At 41.9% G+C, this 19,468-nt stretch overlaps 1 protein-coding gene across 1 annotated transcript; it reads right to left on the bottom strand.

Moving 5' to 3' along the window:
- Positions 1 to 3,158: 3,158 nt before the first annotated feature.
- On the bottom strand, positions 3,159 to 18,756 carry ZGRF1 (zinc finger GRF-type containing 1). Its single transcript, XM_062494026.1, has 28 exons — positions 18,728 to 18,756; positions 18,530 to 18,610; positions 18,361 to 18,417; positions 17,717 to 17,902; positions 15,303 to 17,340; positions 14,911 to 14,993; positions 14,156 to 14,254; positions 13,669 to 13,842; positions 13,281 to 13,386; positions 13,099 to 13,199; positions 12,750 to 12,894; positions 11,320 to 12,008; positions 10,164 to 10,302; positions 9,596 to 9,780; positions 9,293 to 9,480; positions 8,637 to 8,773; positions 8,413 to 8,559; positions 7,729 to 7,843; positions 7,343 to 7,602; positions 6,748 to 6,907; positions 6,062 to 6,139; positions 5,764 to 5,911; positions 5,361 to 5,488; positions 4,968 to 5,091; positions 4,513 to 4,689; positions 4,249 to 4,383; positions 3,866 to 4,127; positions 3,159 to 3,355 (listed from the first exon to the last, which is right to left on the bottom strand). Exons 1-28 carry the CDS (start codon positions 18,746 to 18,748, stop codon positions 3,240 to 3,242), a joined length of 6,279 nt encoding a protein of 2,092 aa, XP_062350010.1. The 5' UTR covers positions 18,749 to 18,756; the 3' UTR covers positions 3,159 to 3,239.
- Between the last annotated feature and the right edge of the window lie 712 nt (positions 18,757 to 19,468).

Genomic DNA, 19,468 nt, shown 5'->3' with positions numbered 1-19,468 from the left:
GGACGCTGAGCTCGTGTGGGGGAGAGGGGGAGACCTTCAGAAGGGCTTTGTTTGCTGTAAGAAGATTGAACTCTGAGGCGACCCGATAGCCCTAAAAGTTTAGGGTCTGTGTTGCTGAGAGACCTTTGGGCACAGCCCATCCACACGTCGACCTCACAAGTTGAGAGCCGGCGTTAATGGCCAGCCTGCCTCAGGTGAACAGGGGCACGACATCCCGGGAAATGTGGGGACAAAGCTGTGGAGACGGGGTGGCCTGACCCCTCCCCACTCTGCCTCCCTCATATCCCGCAGCCTGCAGGGTCCTAGGGGCTCAGGGTCCCAGGGCTGCTCACACATATCAGGGTTCCCTGAACCCTGTGGTACCCAGCCCTGGGCAGCACCTACAAACCCTGAGAGCGAGGTGGTTCTGCTCTCAAATAGGGTGCGAGAATATGTCCCCACACAGCAGAGTACTGGGGTGCTCTGCACAGGGAAGAAATCAAAAGTGCTGGGGTACGTATCCCCCCCGTCCTGATCCAGGTCCTTCCCGAACACCCCGTGCACGCGGCAGCAAGGAGAGCCACAAGATGAGAACCAGCCCCCCAACTCCCAAGGTGTATTAGGGCATTTGGGGTTTGTTCTGGGATCATAAGGGCTGTCCCGGCATCCTTCCCTGGCTCCCCCCACCCTGGCCCTCGTCGGGGGCCGATTGTTCCCGGCCGATTTGCATGGCAGGTGCAGGCCTGAGGAGAGATTTTTCAGTCCTTCCCCCACCAAGAGGCTTTGCCTCCCCCCCCCCCCCTTGTGAAAAAAGGCTGCCGGTGCCTTCCTTTCCCATGAAGAAGAGAAGAAGCTTGAGGATCGCGTGAACACGCTTCAGTTTTCTTATTCTTTTCTATAGATGTGGGGAAAAGAACAGCCGATTGTGTGAAAAACCCAGTGCCTGCAAAAAGGGACATTGGCCATCCAGGCGAAGGTGCGCGAGGGAGAGCACTAATCGCTGAACCAGGAGACAAATACGATTACCAGCTCCGAGCCTTGAGTCAGAAAGTCTCATAGACTTTAAGATGTTAATCCCCAACATAATCCTTCCTTTGGCGTGTAGGAATAGTGCAGCCACAAGAGTTGTTTTGTTATTTATATTGGCGTTTAATAAAACTCAGCCAGTGGTGAATGGGCTGCCCACTCTCCAATGGTAATTAATTCCCTATTTCAGTGACCCAATTGTGCTGGGATAGAGCAGTGGGACAGTCCCACTGCCCCAACCCGCCTTTGTGCAGCTACACGGCTCTCGTGCTTCAACAGCTATGGAAACTCATTCTTTTGATGTCATTCAATGAGTTTTCCTTGGGCATCTTCTAAACTTCAAGGACCCTTTTCTTTCTCGAATGCCTGAAAAGCAGGACTAGCTTGACCACCTCTGTAGAATTTAATGGTTTGGTGAAAGGGCCTTTTGGGGGGGGGGGGTTATGTAAGGAAAGAGAAAAAGAAAATTTGGCACGCTGGTTATCAAATGGGGATATCCAAACTCGGGTGTGCCAAATGCGCCGGGCTCCTAATTTATATTTCTACAGGTCTAAAAATACACTTCCCCTTACTCAAAATACTCGGGGACTTGTCTTAGTTAAGGTATTTCTAGAAAGGATTTGCCAGTGAGGAATAACTCTGCTTTATGGAGCTGAGTAAAGACAAAAATTGTGTTTCAAGAAGGCACTTCCACCCAGAAAAGGGAAAAGCACCTGGATTTTTTTGCCCAGAAGGGGAAGAATACCAGCTAAGTGGAACAGGTTGTTGGTATGAAGTGTATCTGCAGGTTTATAATTTTTTGACTGTGTGGTGAGGTGGCTGAAAGCAATCACGTGAAGAACACGGAGTTATCCTGCAGAGCCGCCCCGGTCCGGGCAGCCTCTTCTATGTCTTTATACAAAAAAAAAAAAAAAAAAAAAAAAAAAAAAACGAAAAAAAAAAAAAACCTTCGCAAGTCACAAACAATTCAGGATTCAACTAAGAAAACACAGAGTGAACCATATGGCCGGGGTGGCTCGAGTTGGCTGCATTTTCCCTCAGACAAAGAAGGGATTGAGAGTTGAAGGAAAGGAGAAAAAAACCCAACTTTCCGGCTGATGAAGCTGTTGTCTGGAGGCAATGATCCCAAATCTCAAGGCTTTATTCCAGGCTCCGACTGAGACGTGATATGTCATATGATTAGCATCTTTCATATTTACAAGAGTAGTGCAGGCTGCCAGTCTTTAGAGAAAGGCGAGAGAAAGAAGGGGCATATGCTGAAATGGATTTAGCATTTGAAAGAGAGAAAAGAGAGCGGATAAATACACTTAAACGAGGATTTAGTTTTACTCCCGTTGAGTTCTAATGGCTTGTTGATTGAGATTTTAGGGAGCCGGGACAGCGGTGTCAGCAATAATTTAAAGGCGCTATTCAGCCCACCCCCGGCGGAAGGAGCCGGCGCTGCCCCTCAGGGCGGAGCGGTGCTGCGGCCGCAGTGGCGGGCAGGCGGGAGGGGCGCATCACCGCCACGGCGGCTCCCTCCGCCGCGCGCGCGGCGCCACCTGGCGGCGGAGGAACCCGCGGGACATGGAGGTACCCGGGACCGCCGGGAAAACTGGGAACAAAACGAGGAATTCCCGCTGGGGGGGGGCACCTGGCCGAAGGGACACCGCTGCAGCACTGCTCGCGGGCACCGCCCAGCCTAGCTTTGAGTACTTACAGGCATGCCACAGCTCTGTGTGTCAGTGCGTCGCTACCTGCCCACGGAAGAATTTATCCCTAATATCCCAGCTAAACCCGTCCCCCGGCATTTTGAAGACGTTCCCCCCTGTCCTGGCACTCTCCATGCCCTTGAACTCCAGATTTTCCAAAAAGTGCAGAAGGGGCCTTTTAATTGTTCCAGCCCAGCTCCTTCCTGGATGTGACCTGCCTCTAAGTATGGAAGGTGGCAGAATTGTGCTAAAACATCACGGTGTTTAATCTGAAGAACAATGAAATGCCACTAATATCGTGAACCACACTGTCAGCGAAAAAGGATTTCACTTCTCAAGCAGATAAAGTCACTCGATTTCTGGTTATCAACCAAATAAAGTCACTTTAATAATGTTTAGTTGTATGACCACAAGGTCAAACAGAAGTATTAGTGCACTGACATCCAAACAAAAATAGACCACATGAAATAAATACTGGATTAAAAATGACTGGAGCTATAGCTGTAACAAGCAATTTTTTGTTCATAAAAATCAATACATATTTTATTTTTCCTTTTTCTTACTCTGTTCTTCTTCCTCCCAATTCTCCAAGTAAGACTTGAGAATGTCATTTAGCTGCTGCTCGCACTGGTTTGCATGTTGCAAGCCATTTTCCCATCCTAAAAGCAGCAATAAACAGGATAATTACACCTCTCTCTACAGCATCCATCACGGAATCAGCCCCTGGAAATGCCAACACCTATTTCCCCAAGAGTATTGACTGGCTGTGATATTTCTGCTTGGAAAACAGCTTTTCAGAGTTCAGTCACTAACAAGATGCTTTCTTTGATGTCAGCCAGGCAGGTAAAGTTCCATTAATGGAACCCCTTTAAAGTAAGTAACCCCTTTAAGTAAAAACCCCTTTGAATACAATAAGAGTTTGCAGGTCAAACTGCAAATGTGCAACTTGCACATTCCTGGATTTTCCTGCAATATCTTAGATTTTCTATGTAATATGTAAAGTAGGAGTTCATACGTAATGAATATAGTGGTTGCTCTAGTGCCCATACCACGTGTTTTATATATTATGTTATAGTATATAAACACTATAAGTTGCATTATACACAGTCTAATTTAAAAAAAAGAAATGAGGCGCATGGTTTCAAAAACCCCAGCAGAGAACATCTTACCTTTGCAGTGATGAATTACTCTTCCCCAGAGCCTGTTCCTGCTCAGACAGGGCAGACTTCCCACAATCAGCAGGTGTCTCTTGGCTCTCGTCAGTGCCACGTTCATCCTCTTCTCGGAGTCTATGAACCCAAACTGCCTGGTCCTGACACACGACAGGACGATGATTTCCCTCTCGGCGCCTTGGAACGCGTCCACCGTGGACACCTGGACAGGCTTGACTTCAAAAGCCTCAGAGTGAACCCCAGTGAGCAAATTCTGGATCTGTGGGCAAAGAAACAGGGAAGGGAGCTTGTAGGAATAGTGCAGAGTCAGGCTGCTCAGTGTACGAGTAGGTTTAAGAAAACGGCTTCATTGATTTTTGTTACTGATTTATGATACAAACCTTATACATTTGTGATTTATAAAGGGTAATCACACCAATAGCAGCTCCTTCTATTCCACTTGCAATCAGAGACTGGATGAGCTTGACGGTAAAATGAGCTTCTGCCATGTTATAAAAGCTGTTGTCTCTTTCAATCTGGCAAAGAGGGAAAAGATTCCCCAGTTAGTTCTCACAAACAAGGTAAAAAGAAATGGAGTGGAGGAAAAGACTACAATATTGACTTTTTATATAAGAAGCATATCTAAGAAGCGTTGAGGAACTTACTTGCTCCATGCCATGAACGCTATAAAAGCAGAGTGTTGGGAGCCATTCCAATAAAGGAGTCCTGTCCTCCTGGGAAATCCCATCAATGAGGTTCCCGTCGTAGAACAGCTCGTTGGCGATGGCACTGAGGGCAGGGTGACAGCGGTACTGGGTCCGAAGAACAATGGGGTTGTGTCCCTAAAGAAGGAGGGCAGACAAATCAGCACTGGGAAGAGTTCACGTGGATGGAGCTCGGAGCAACCTGGTCTAGTGGAAGGCGTTCCTGTCTATGGTGGGGGGTTGGATTAGGTGGCCTTTGAGGTCCCTTCCCACCCAGGCCATTCTGTGATTTTATGATATTTCGCAATGCTGAAATCCTGATCCTCTGACACCTGGACCAGAATTCCCCATGCGACTTCAGGGGACCTACAGTTCCACTCTCCACCTTTTCTGAAGGTGTGTTCAGCAGCACCTACCATTAAGCAGAGCCTGTCAAACAGAGTCTGCTCCAATCCCTGCTCATGAACACTCTCAGACCCTTGAACAGTTGGTGGCAGTTGCTTGGGGTCTCCAACAAGGACAAGCTTTTCACACTGAAACCTAAATAAGAACATGAAAAAACAAGGAAAAAAGAAGTGTTCTAAAAAGGATGTTAAAGGGTGTTCATAAGCAAAGAGAGTACTATGTTTCTGTATCACATTGCTTCCCATCTGCCTCCCTTCTCCACCCCAGTTTAACACGACCTGAGGACAGGTCTCAATTTAAAAATCACTCTTTTTGTTCTCTAAGGCTCACGTGCTCAAAAAGGTGTGGAGTCTGGCACTACCTGGAGCCTGTGCCCCTGCTGAAGCCCCACAGGCAGGCTGTACCTGGCGATGGGAAGGAGAGAAGCAGGTTCAGTCATCTGGCTGCACTCATCCAGCATCACCACAGGAAACCTGAGCGTGTTCAGACAAGGGAAGGGACAGGCAGCACACGTCACTCCAACCACTTTCACCTTCCACGAGCCAGGAGAAAACGGCAAGGCAAAAAGTTGAGATCATTTCATAGTTAATCTCTGCAGCACATAACTATAGCAGGAGAACACACCTAGGTTTATCTGCAGAAAGAGGACACTAAGCTGTGCCTGTGGAATCAAACCTAACATTCACTTGGTATTTCAGAACCAGGAGTGTGGCAGGTGTGAGAGGGGATTCTCAGTTTTGATTTGCTGGGCCCTGTGGATAGGACACAGCTAATCCCTGCTTTCCCACCCCATCCCTTGGACTGTACCTGTTGCAGAATAGTTTTATTGGTCCCCAGTTTATGTTGCTCAATGCTCTTCCTGACATATATTTTTTCAGCTGGAGTCAAATCTTCTTTCATGAGAGCAAGCAGCTCTTTCAGCTGCTCATTTTCATTTCCTGAGCCTGCATGTAAACTTCAAAGAAGATTTTGTAACATACATTACAGTGTCTGAAAACAGCACTGCTTGGAAAAATAACCATACTTTATAGATAACAGTAATGTTAATACAGCCATGTGTTAACCTACCCCAAACAGCATCACATCCCTCAAAGGGGTTTCTTACCTATGGGGAAGAATTGCTTTTGTGATTTTCCTTATACTTCCCACTCGTATGAAATCCTCAAATCCAAGATCGAGCAGACTTCAAAGAAAAAGAGATGATAAACATTAAACAAATGGAAAAAGGAAATATTGAAAACTTGAAAAGCGGTTTCCAAAGACACATCAGAACATTGAGGAACACAAACTTCAGTGATTAATGAGATGAAGAACCTCTGTAATTCAGGAAAAAACCATCTTATAATGATTTGCCTCAATAATGCTTAATGCCTTGATGTTTCCCCACTCCTAGCTTTCCATATGTAATTTCCTTTTTCCTTCCTAACCATGTGTTTATTTCATGGTAACTTCATGCTGAACTTTCACAAATCTGATTCTCTCTGTTCCTCCTTCCCCTACTGCTACATCACAAAGATTCCTGAGCAGTATTACTTGGTCATGATGGATTTTAATAGTAAATTTGATAAGAGCAGAGCCTTAAGTAGTCTTCTGTCAATATTTTATGTACTTTTACTCTTTTAACTATGCAAAGGAGCTGAGGTAAAATTAAAGCCTGTAAGTGGCATTGTTTTAGGGAAAGAAATCAATCTTTTTGATATGTTTTACAGGCAATAGCGACACAATTACCACTAAAACGCAAATGCATTATTGGTTTTGGAAGAGGAGTCCATAAAAGCCTCAGGAACCTACCCTAGCAGTATCCTGTCCACAGCAACGTTGGTGGAAGAAGCAATGAGAAGTTTCCATGGAGTTGCCCTTGGACCCTCTACAGCTTCACTGCTTTCAAAGAGCTGCACGAGGAACAAAATCACTACAGACAGCAAGTAGCTCTTGCCAGCTCCAAAAACACCTGGCATTTTAGAAGAAAAAAAACAAGTTACAAGTGAGAATTTTCTACAAAGTTTGAGTCAATTGCTTTAACGTCAGTTATGCTGTGATTCCTCTAAAAACATTGCATAGGCTTGCTTCAGCAGCTCCCAGGGGCACCCTTACAGTTACAAAAGCAAAGCTAGTACCTGACAAAAAGTGGTTTTAATACCAAAGAAGGAAGCAGAAGACACTAAATAACTGATTTTATGTACAGATATTTCTAGGCAAAGCCTCCTATACTAGAGCAAAATCCTGCACAAGGCAGAATGAAAATTTAAGGGGCAAAAGCTTTGTGCTGACAGAATGGATGTATTAATGCCACTGCCATTATCAGAGGGGCTGATTCTGGCATTCCATATTAATGGCATTTCCAAAGATACAACAGCAGCAAATGTAACAATTCTTGGCCATGTACCACGTATGATTGTGATGGGGAAGCTCTGATGTTCCTCCCCTGGTTTGGGGTTTTCACAGGAGGTCATCATCTGAGCTATGTGAATCAGTGATGCTGCTTGGTCTGGGTTCAGGGAAAACCTTTGGATCATCTCTTCAGCCACTCCCATTGCCACTTCAGAGCTCACAGGGCCAGACATCATTGAGCATTTCAGATTCATGGCAGGTGGAGTAAATTTCCTTTTGTTGGATCTTTTTGTAGCACTTTCAGAATTAAAATTCCTAAGAAAACAAAAAATAGCCAAAAGTCGTGATATGATCTGATTGGTACCTCCTGGTTCTGATCTTCCTACACTGGACTGCTGCTGTTTTATGACGTGCTCACAGAATCACAGAACAGTAACTCACATTTTCAGGAGATAAGGGATTACTGGTAATGTGGATGGATTGAAATGCTCCTCCAGGTTCCTTAAGGATGCCAGCTCACCACTGGCATTACAAACCAGCAAGGCATGAACACACACTGGAAAGGCCACAGAAAAAACAGAAGGAGAAAAAAATTAAATGAGCAGAAATTTTGAATCTGCTAAAAAAATAATTATAAAATGCCATAAGAGTAATTAACTGATTTTATCTTCTTCATTTACAAAACAAAACAACCCCAAAGCTTTAACTCAATTCAACAGCAACACCAAGAAACTTGTGCAGAAACAGAGACTTAATACATGGCTTTTTATATAAATATGAATTTTCCACTGAGTTGCTTGAGGTTTGTGCATTTTTTTTTCAAGGAGAGTAACAACATTTTCCTTTTCCTTACACTCTGACAGTCAATTTACATTGTACATCATATTATATAATTTACTACTTGTTTATATTACTCTCATTTCTTCCCCACCCATTTGCAATTTGCCAGGTTTAATTCCATTAATTTCTGCAGTCCAATTATATATTCAAACATACAGGCAAAAAAATATACTATGTGTTAAATCATGTACAAGATTTGAGAAACTGTAAGATCATCCTTCATTGTTGGCTGGATTTTTCCTTAGTTGTTTCCCACAGTTCTGAATGATTTGCTGTGGAACTCACTGTTTGATCTCCAGTTGGAGGGACTGTAGCCTTTCAGTGGAAGCAATTCTATTTCATTGTTGGAGGATGGTCCAAAGAAAGCACTGCTTGCAATGAAAGTATTGATGGGATCAAAGTTTAGAGTCTTTGAAACAACCCAGATGTCATCTACCAAAAAAAATAAAGAGTCCTCATAAGCTTCTCCTAATGCTACCTTTTAAATCTGATGTTTAAGATGTGCTCACCTCTGCTGTAGAGAGAAGAATGCTCCTTTCTGCTTAGTTTCAGATATAATTTGGATTTGGAGTCGCCAAAGCTGGCAGATGTGTTCATAAATTTCGTGAGCTTACTGTACCGCTGTGCTGGAATTTCAAAGGCTTTCCTGGGAAATTGTAATATTGGGAAAAAAAAAGTACGTAAACAATCAGCACATTTTGGATTCAGCACCAAGAAATGGTCACAGATTCGACCAAGTGGGTGCACATCATCTTTACATGAACAAGTTTTAAACACCTTTATATTGACTGCAAAATTCCTTCCTATTCAGCCACAATTAAATTGTTTCCTCCACAGTTAAGCAGCACAGAATAGCCTTTGAGATGACTTCTAGCATTAAAATTAGAATCTTGAAGAGAACAAATCAAATTCTACTGATGATTAAATGAACAATAATTCAAACGCAGCAGTTGTAACATGAAGCAATTGATCAAGTTATTGGTCAGCAGTTTTGATCCTTGCTAAAAGGAAATACCATTGCTATATTTTTCCTTCACTTATTTAGCTCTTGCATTTCTTTACAGAGAAAAGGTGTTAAATCCTGCTGAAATCCTGAGCTACTGAAAGATTTATAAACCCTGAATTCACACAGCACTTGAGAGAAGTGCACAGCAATCCAGGATACCTCACCAAAAGCTGGCATTCCTCATAGACAGCAATCTTTTGACTCCTGAGGTATGTCCCAATACTTTTTGTATCATGGAGCACTGCACTCGGTCTGGATTTTGTCTGTGTGGGGTTCACATCTTCAATCCACTTGAAAAAAGAACACTGCTCACCTTTTGGGGCATCACAGGCATAGAACAAACGACCCTGCAAGGCAAGGGAGGCAAAAAAAAGAGACCATGAGCACTAAAACAAGCAAGAAAAAGAGAAAGCCAGGGATACTTTCACCCATAAGTATAAAAACACAAGGAGTTAACAGCACCTTGTTTTGACCTTCTTTTTTAACCATCACCAGCTTGGCAGGGTGCATGTGGTTGCAGAGAGGAGCACAGCTTCCTTGGCTCTGGCCTTGCCCACCTTCCACTGCAGTGTAAAATGATATATCCACTTTGGAGAGGGCATTGTGCAGCCTCTGTGCCAACTCAAACAGCATTATGTTCAATTGCTCTTGGCAGGGAAAGGAGAACAACAGAATCATTAGCACAGCCTTAAAATGCTTACACGGGTACACAACATTCAAACATCTCTTGTAATTGGAAGATTTCCACCCCAAAATAAATATTTAATCTGAGTCCTAGAAGAAACCGTGTGACCCACAAAATTCACTTATTCCAGGAGAAAATAAAATAAAAAAAAAAGGGGGCTTAGGAATCTTAAGACTGGGAAACAGGCCTGAGGTTACATAGTTGAACAGAAATCTTTTTGTTTTGTCTTGGCAATTTGAGGTATAGATTGAATATATTTGAGTATGTATGTAGAAAAATAAAAGCACCCTGTTGCTTTAATAGGCAATGTTGAAAATAACAGCATTTCACAGAGCAGAGATTTACCTGTCAGAGCAGCTTTAAAAACCTGTTTGTAGTGAGTGTGAGACTGAAACACAGCTGGGATGGAAATCTTTCTTTTGGGAAGATTGGCATGTTTCACTTTATCCACAGGAGGAAAAGACAGCTCAGAAACTGTTATGACCTCAAAAAGACCCAGGAAAATAAACCATTAAAAACTCCAAGACCTTGAATGAGACAAATTGTACAGATTTGTAAAAATACATGTTCCTAGGGCTTGGGCTGCCAGTTAGGATCTACAGTGAGGTTAAAATCTGCCCCTTGCCAAGCAGCCTGCATTTAATAATAACAACACAAATAATACTTGCAAAGGCTTTAGAGTAAATTACGTAATTCAAAATCAAGTTTATCAGCACTAGGTATGGAACACACAAACCCCATTTTTAGCATCACTTTACATATACATTGATTTTACATATCTATATCTACATCCATGTATATGCATATAAACACAAAGTGTATACCAGTGTATATATCAAATCTATTAGTTATTTCCTCACCTCTACTTCACACAAATACTGAACTGGACAGTTCTAAAGAACTAAAAAACTTTATTAAAAAGAGTTAACATTTTCTTTAACTCTCAAAATCATTTGATAACTTTAAAAACCTGACTTGTGGTTGGTTTGGTGTTTTCCCCCAATTTACTCCATTTGTCCACTGGTCACAAACAGCTGTGCTAAATTTTTAGGTGCTTATTCAGTGACCTAACTTCATTTTTAAGGAAGTAAAACTGAAGGAATTTACACTGTTTTGAAGTCAGAGACTATGCCTTGAAGCAAAAACAGGTATTCGTGAAAATGATGCTGATACCACAGTTAAGAAAAACCCTTTGTGCACATGATTTCTTATCAATTACAGATGTTGAAACTGCCCACCAGCTTTTCTTTCATCTTCCTGTCATCAACATTCAGATTAAAACTGTAAATCTGGCACTTCGTGAGCCAAGGAATTACCTTTACCAAGGATTAGTCACGGCACTTTAAAAAAAAATACTTTTTTTTGTGCCACTACATAGGTAGAAAGATTTCATTCAATCATACTGATAATATCTTGCAGGAAATCGGATAAAGGCAGTGCCTTGGGCCAGAGAAATGTGTTTGTGTCAGCGATAGCTGTGCTTGCTTGAACAGTTACACACCTGGCCGTCTCCTGTTCCGGCGTGGCAGCTCAGGTGACTCCACACCTTTTGTGTGGCTGCAGCCAAAGGTGTCTGCCTTAAGTGCAGGGAAAGCACCTTCCCCTCTGAAACCAGATCTGAGGGGCTGGTGTTTGCAGCCCTGCAGCATTCCCCAGGTGAGCTCCCGGCTGGCAGCAGCAGCGCAGAGCTGGGAGCACTTGGATTCCCACTTGGATTCCCCCTTGGATCCAGGGCTCTGCCCTCTCCTGTGTCACACGGCGCCATTCCGAGGATGCTCTGGGCACAGATGTCCTCATTCTGTTCCTCATCAGTGCTGTTTTCAGGGATCAAATCACACTGAGCACTGCTTTGATACTTCAGCCACTTGCTTTGTCTGTGCTGGGAAGTCACTTGAGGGAGCACTGGTGGCACAGATGCCCTTTGTCCATCTTCCCTGTACGCCCCAAACACAGAGGTTTCACAATTCCTGTCCTCGGGGCCAGGAGCACTCCTAGGAAATGCCACTTGCTGAATGCACAAACTGCCTCCTGAAAAGCCCAAAGATTGCTGGCCCTCCTCGCTCTCAGCGGGGTCAGACATGTCAGGAATGTCATCAGTGGCAGGAAGAGTGACAAATGGAGTTCGTGTTTTCATCGTGGGCTTGAATGCTGGGAGGCTGCATCCCTCTGGATAGCTGGATTCCTCCCGGGCTGTGGGGCAAACACAGCTTACAAGCAACTTGCAGCACCTAGGGATGGCACTTGAGATGCACAAAAAGGAAGGAACTCCTAAGTTCTTCCTTTTACATCCTATCTTTTAACTGGGAAGCTCTCTGGAGTGTTCCTGTGCAGCATTATACTACAGAATGGATTTTGTGTGATTCTTCTAATTAGTTTGAAATCTCCATATTCACAACAAATTGTGTAGCCACTCTGCTTGTATGAAAGACCATTATTTAAACATGGTTGTGTTTTGGAGGTCATTAATCTGATGACACTGACAGCTGCCAACTAGAAAGCCCCCAGCTTAACCTTTGTTGCATTTTCCAAAAGATAACCCACAAACCTATGAATTAATATTAAATAGTGCAAATAAATAAACTCTTAGTATCAAAAAGCATCCTTTTGACTATATTAATTATCATTAGAGACAGTTACAGATAGGTGTCAAGTGGGAGAGGGTCAGAGGACAGCTGAATATGGAAGAAAACTAAAAGCAGGTAAATAAAAATATAGGTACCATTTAGAATCTTATCTTACAGCCTTTTTGCCCCCAAACTAGAAGCATATTTTTCTTTATAAAACTAAATCCCTTTGCTGAAGCCTCTTTCAGGAGAATATAATTGGCAGAGTAACTGTATATGATAGCCCAATTCATAGTGCCTCAAGAATCCTCAGAGATTTTTCAGCTTAAACACCGTGAGGTGCCAGTATAAAACTGAAAATTCTTACTGAAAAAGCAATCTGGGAGGTCTGGTTCACTTGGTAAGACCCCATGTGTCAGGGGCTCCTGGATGTCTCCAACAGCATCCTCATTTTCCCAAGGTAGAGAAACTGTAGCATCTGGATCAGGTGGGGAAGATTGTTCTGATGAAATCTACAGGTGAAGAATGAACACAGCAGGTGAATGACTGGAAAAAGCCCTGATTACAACTCTTTTATCAGTGTTCTCTCTCTCATCATTCTAAACAATGGCAATGTCTCTCAGAGCTGTGATACAACAGCTTCAAAAATAAGAACCTGCCACGAACACACAGGAAATAAATCCAAAAAATATCTGCAAGAGATGGCCAGTCCCTACCTTGCCAGGTTCCCAGGCAGTCCATTGTGCTTGCCTCAAGTCAGAGGGTGAGAGTGACATTGTCCCTGGTGAAACCTCAGCATACACATCCAATGCCAGTGCTAGGAAAAACACATCAAGCACTGAAGGCATGCAGAAATTTTGAGGCAAATCACTGCCCTTCTCCTTTGACTTTCACTTACAGGATCTATTTATTCCTAGCTCTTCAATATCATCAAGCTTCATTTGAAAATTCTCTTCTCTGATAATATCAACATCATCCTTATGGAGGCTCCTGCAAACTGGAGGCTTTATTTAAAAAAAAAAAAAAAAACAAAAAACAAACAAACACCATAAGCAAAAACTTGTTAGAAATTAATCTGTTTATCTTCTTTTTTTCAAAGTGCAACTGATCAAAGGAGCAGAAAAAACAAGCACACATGACAAAGTTTTATGACAAAGGTAAGTAAAAATAATTGATTTTGACATTATTGCAGCTGTTTAAAAATGAACTATTTCCTATCCGAAATTGACAGGATACAATTTTGCACTAAGGTTAGTAAGGATAACTGAACATAAAAAATGTTTTACCTGTCTGAAGTCATCAAGGTCATAATTCCTTGAAAAGAGGGATGAGAAAAAAGTCTCATCTGCAAAGTCCACGTTCTCAGAGTGCTGCTGCCATCCTAGCTGGGAGCATGGAGCTCTCAACATGACCTCACTGGCTGCTGATCCTTTCACTTGATGCCCTTGGAAGGCAACAGGCTACACAATGCATTGGAATTATCACTAACAGGAAGTAAAAACTGCTCTGCAACTATCTACAGTCAACACAGGTACTTCTTACACACAGAACAGAAATAATCTGTTGACACTGCAGGAGAGAAACAAAAAAATCTGGGCTTTTTTTTCCTCGTAATGCAAGTTTAAAACTCTCCTGGAAATGAAGTGTACTAAAAATTTCAAGAACTGGTTGCAATTTTATTAGGACTTAGTATAATATACTACAATTAGCAAACCATTTAAGTGAAATCTAGGAAACACTGTTAATTATATTTCATTTCCACAGAGATGGTACCTTTGGTTGCCAGTCAGACGTCCCAGGGTCTCTTTGGGCTGCTGCTATTGGTACAATAAATGCCTCTGTCTTCTGTAATAAATTGTCCACACAGTTGGGCTGCATAGGAAAGTATCAAAACCTAATTAGTCTAACAATTTAATAACCATTTAAATTCAAAATGTAGCATAAGAAATGTCTTGTATTCATACAAAGGAAGCCTTTTCAGTTACAGCTTTTTTTATTTGGAAGCCAAGACCATCCACAACAGGATAAGAAACAACATTTGCTTTTCAAACAGAACAGGAAAAAGGGAAGGATTTCTAAAATGCTTTTGAAGCTTTAGATGGATTGAGAAAAAAAAAAGCTATGAATAGCACTGGATAAAAATCAATGTGAATTATCAAACCAAACATTTTTCCCAATGCATTTCAACCCAAATGCTAAAATTCCAAGGAAAGCCATGTGTTTAAAAAGACAGTGGGGGAAAAAAGAAAAAGGTGGTAAAAGATGGGATGGGGAAGGAGTAGCACCAGATGTATTAATGGAATATTAAACATTAGTAAATACTACAATTTCCATTAAGTTCCTTGTCACACATGAGGCCTCCTGAATATTGTCTAGATTACATTTTCTATTTATTACCAGCTTCATAAACAACGTCCCTAAGCAATTTGCAGCTCAACCTCTGTGGTTCCATAAAACAAGATTTTTATTCCAGGTGCAAAATGAATTTATCTTGTAAAGATAAATACATATAGTCAAAAATTGGTTACCATAAGGCCAGGAGAATCAAAGTATGAACGGGAAGATGCCTGTAAACTTTCTGAGTAAGGCATTTCTGTAAACTCTTTTATAGCTACAAGAGATGGAAAAGCACAGTGAGTTACAGTCAGTAGCGTGGGGTTTGGTTTTTTTACACGAAAACATCTGAATATTTACAGGTTCTTGCAAACCTCACCCCTGCCACAAATTGCACACTAATTTTAGTCTGAATGAGAGCAAACAGAGACAGACTTGGAGCTCACAACACTGCTTTAAACAGTAACAATTCCATGAGGGAACCTACATAACACATCACTCCAAAAGTACTTCTGAATATGAGGAGAAATTAAATCAAACAGGTACAGACATACAGAATCCAGTTTAAAATACAAGTTGACCTAACCTTCATCCTTCTCAAGGGGTTCAAGTGTCTCCTTAGAAGTGTCTGTTTCACAGAACACGCTGCTATTTTCCTCCATCTTTTGCAAGCTCTCTAATGCTGTGCTATGCTGAGTCAAAGCTCTTAGAAGAGCAAGATCATTCACCAAATCAGAGAGTGCTGAGGAATTCTCAGCCAGTGCTGTGCATTTCAGGCCATCCACCCCTATTGTTTCTCCTCTGCAGGCTTTAGGAGAAGCAGTTACGCTCTCTGCATTTTCCAATGCAGTTTCTCCTACTGCTGTTTGCTCTGGAGGTGAATAACCTGTTCCTAGATGATCTGATTTTGGTGACAAAGCCAGAAGAGGGCTGCCTGGTTTAATGTCATCACTCTTAGCACCCCAGAAGTGCTCTGAGCCAACATCTGGGGATTCCATGCACCCGACCTGCATAACTCCTTCCTTGGTCTTTTTGTCCGTAGCAGAAATTATTCTGCTGGGAGAAATATCTGGAAGACTTCCAGCTGGATCAAACACCCTGGTTTCATTAACATTGGTGTCACCAGGCAAGAGATCAGAGAGCTGGTTTTTTATCCAGGATGTGCCATTAATGGTGAGTGCTGCAGAGCCATCCAGATCCTTCTCTTTCTTTGTGGCTTCAAAACTTGACTGACTCTCATTGATCTCTTTTGAGTTGCATCCATCACCTACAAGTTCCACTTGGATTCTGGTCTGGTTTGCAGCTTCTTCTGCAGTTCTCCTGGCATCACTGTCACAAAGCTGGGGTGGTGTACCCCGTTCTCCATCAAAACTGGAACATCTGACTTCATTTTTGCTGTATGTCTCTACTTCACAGCAAGAATGAGGCTTCAAATGAGGCCTCGATGCAGCATCTTGTGCTACACCTTCTCCCTGGAAGCAACCTGGGCCCCGTGAAGATTCTCCCTCTGAGAAGTCCTTCCCCTCTCTTTCACACACATCTTCACTGTCCGTGTCATTAAAATCAAAAGTCTCCATTAGGTTAAAGCTAACCTCCATCCGTTCCCCATCAGGACTACAGTCTGTGCCCTGCAAACTGAACTCCTCCTTCACAATTCCACCTTCAGTCCACGTCACATCCCCAGAGAGCTCCAGGTCACTAGACACTCCCTTTGAATTGTGTCTTGGATGAAGCTCACTCTGCATCTTCACAGATAAAGTCTCCCCAAGACTGTCAGTCCCTGAATGCTCCCTGTATCCAAAAGGATTCTTTTCAGAGGTAGCTGGACTTGCTGAACATGAAATGTCACCTGAGGATGGGACAAACTGACAGTCACTCGTTTTACCCACAGTGGACTCAGGTAGGAGGTAACTATTGGTGTTGCGGTGATCTTGTAAATCTGGACTTAAATTATTTACCTTTTTGTCTTGTCTCTGTCCTGTGACTTCTTCACCACAAAGTTGTTCAGCTGAATTTGGAAGCATTTGAGCATTCCAGTCCTTTTCATCCTTAACAGTTCCCTGAATAAAAGGCAGGTGCTGAGTATCTGGAATGTGTCCTTCGGCAGGGTCGCCTGAAAAAGCAGGTAGGACGGGGCTTTTTTTGGCACATAAATTTGCATTTTCTGCTGCCTGAAACCAGGAAAGACCACCTGTGACTCCAGATGTTTGCTCTCTGTGTCCTTGTGCTGGTTTAGACTTCAGAAGAGCAATTATCTGCGCTGTGCTCCTGATGTGGTGGGACACTGCACCAGGACCAGCGTGCCCAGTAAGGAGAGGAGATCCTGGCTTCACAACAAACTGACTGGAGTTGGGCTTCTCTGTCTCCTCACACTTGTCACTGAAAGGAGATGAAAGCAGTGAGGACACAGACATTTGTTCTCTACCACTGTTCCCTTCCTGACAACCAGCAGAGGGATTTATTTCTGCATCCTTCTTGCAAATCGTGGAAAATAACGGAGAGCTGATGTAAAACTTGGATGGAAAACTCCCTTGGCACTCCTTAGAGAAAGGCATTGCTGTGGGTTTTTCCTCATCTTCCACAGCTGGCATTTTCTTCTCAACTTGGCGTGGCCCTTGGAACCCCTAGGAGAGAAAGTTTCAATTAATCCACATTTTCTAACCAAATGCTGAAAATGGGGCATGCTCCATGAACTACATTCTGATGGAGCAGCCTGAAAACATTCTGATCAAATCTACATGATGATTCCACAGGGGCACAGAAACCACCTCAAGTCCTTGTGGTTTTTACTGCAGGCTTAGCAATAGCAATCCTGCTAAACCAGATTTCCTAAATGTGGAAAAAATACATTCTGGATTACAGCTCAAAAAAAAAAAACAAACAAAAAAAGAAAGGCAGAAAAAAAATCACATATATATTTACCACTCATGAAAATATGTGTCCCTTGTGTTTTATAATGCATTTGAACATGAGACGTAAAAATTTGGAACAAAAACACACCGTAAACTTCCTTTTCAAGCCAACAGGGAGATGTCTTGGGGATAAGAGACTGGGTTTTACACCATTTCTATTCACTGCTGGAGCTTCTGCTTTTTTTGGTTGGACTTCAGAGGGCTTTTCATTCACTTTGGCTGCTTCAACTGTGATTAAATATCTCTCACTTTCGAAATCATCTCCAGGAGTCACCTGGAAAAGAGACACCCGCCATGTGTACATAATAGTACTATATAAGAAACAATATTATACAGTTTTATTTTAAATAAATATAGTCTTCTAAGTACTTATATGTAAAAAATCCAGGTACTTACACCTACTATATCCCAGATGCCATATAATACTTTTATTTATACAGACATTCCAAAAAGCATTAGCACTTCAATCACTTCAATGATTATTTCATATATCACTGTAACAAACTGCTTCTACCACAAAGGAAGAAAAACTCCATGAAACCTTCTGGACAAACAGTAAGATCTACTAATTAATAAAAACTGCTTTCCCTTTCCATTATTAGCACTGTAGCAAACTGTAAAACACACCAACAACAAGAACAATGACTGTTTTGGCTACCAAACAAGTGTTTGGTATGCTGCCTCAAAGACAAATTATATATAAAAATAACAACTCTGAACAACAAAATATACCTGAGATTTCATAAAAATACTCTCCAGACACTGTCCTTTATCATCAAACAAGGAAGCCTGCAATATAAAAATAAGATTTTAAATAACCACTTATTTCACTAATCAAGTAAACTGCCACTGGCAGTAACAAATAATATCAAATCAAACAGGATTAAATCTGAAATTTCACCTGATTTCGGCCAGTTCTAACCCTCAAAATTCCATCTTGCCATGTTTTTGATTTTTTCATCTTTTGGTGAGTATATAACACCTGTTGTAAATATGAAAAATATTGAAAAAATAAAAAATAAGAAATAAGACAACATTTCAGGAGCTACAGTCTTTAAACTTATTCCTACTTAATTGCAAAGTATTAAAAGTCACTCACGGTAAATTCTTGGGAGGCCATTATTTGGTCAACCCAGTAATCCAACAATTTATTTCACAAATATCCACATTTTCACCACAGCCTGAGAGAAAGAGAAATGCTCAGGATGCACCAGAGCTGTGAAGGAAAAGTGTGAATAAAACGTTACTTTTGTTTTCTCCTGAAAAGAAAATAATTAGATGCAATTCCCCACAGCATTAAACCAGTGGGAGAGAGCTCCTGTGGGCATTTTAAAGAAAGAACTCAACAACAATCTAGGAGACTGTTGGTAAAAAAAAAAAAATCTCTTTTCTTAATACATGTCAAGATACGTTCCAGCTTTTAGATGAATTCATTCGTTTAAATGAATGGCTGACAACTCTGAATACTCTTGTTCAGAATTACTTGAATTAAAAACCCAAAAGTTTAATTGCAGATAAAAAAAAAAACAAGGAACCAAAAAAAAAAAAAAAAAGAAAGAGAAGTATTTGCCAGGATGATTTTGTCACAGGTGTGGAGTCGATCATGCATGTTTAGCTTATGCAAAATTAAAAAAACCTGACTCTCCAAACCAGCTGCCCGTGAACCCAAACCTCTTTGTGTATTTGAAGTTAGGTCCCGAGAGATTTTAAGCTAAGTTGCTATATACTCTTCACATTGGTGAGAAGACGTTTGTATGACGAAAAGGAGATTTGCGCCGCTTTTTATGGTTTCCACCTCCTTAGGTACTTCCTAAGGTGAAAATCTTTGGACACGCCAACT

Source organism: Cinclus cinclus, chromosome 5 (assembly GCF_963662255.1).
Source record: "Cinclus cinclus chromosome 5, bCinCin1.1, whole genome shotgun sequence".
Taxonomy (NCBI): Eukaryota; Metazoa; Chordata; class Aves; order Passeriformes; family Cinclidae; genus Cinclus; species Cinclus cinclus.
Note: the sequence above shows the minus strand (reverse complement) of the source record. Positions and strands in the feature narration are given on the sequence as shown.

Bases quoted from the DNA above. Each gene is read 5' to 3' on its own strand.
- ZGRF1 (XM_062494026.1), bottom strand. From the start codon at position 18,748: ATGGCCTCCCAAGAATTTACC. The intron at 14,255-14,910 runs GTAACCAATTTT...TTTCCTATGCAG, and splicing joins TTGATTCTCCTGGCCTTATG to CCCAACTGTGTGGACAATTT. The intron at 4,128-4,248 runs GTTTGTATCATA...CTTTGCCCACAG, and splicing joins ATAAATCACAAATGTATAAG to ATCCAGAATTTGCTCACTGG.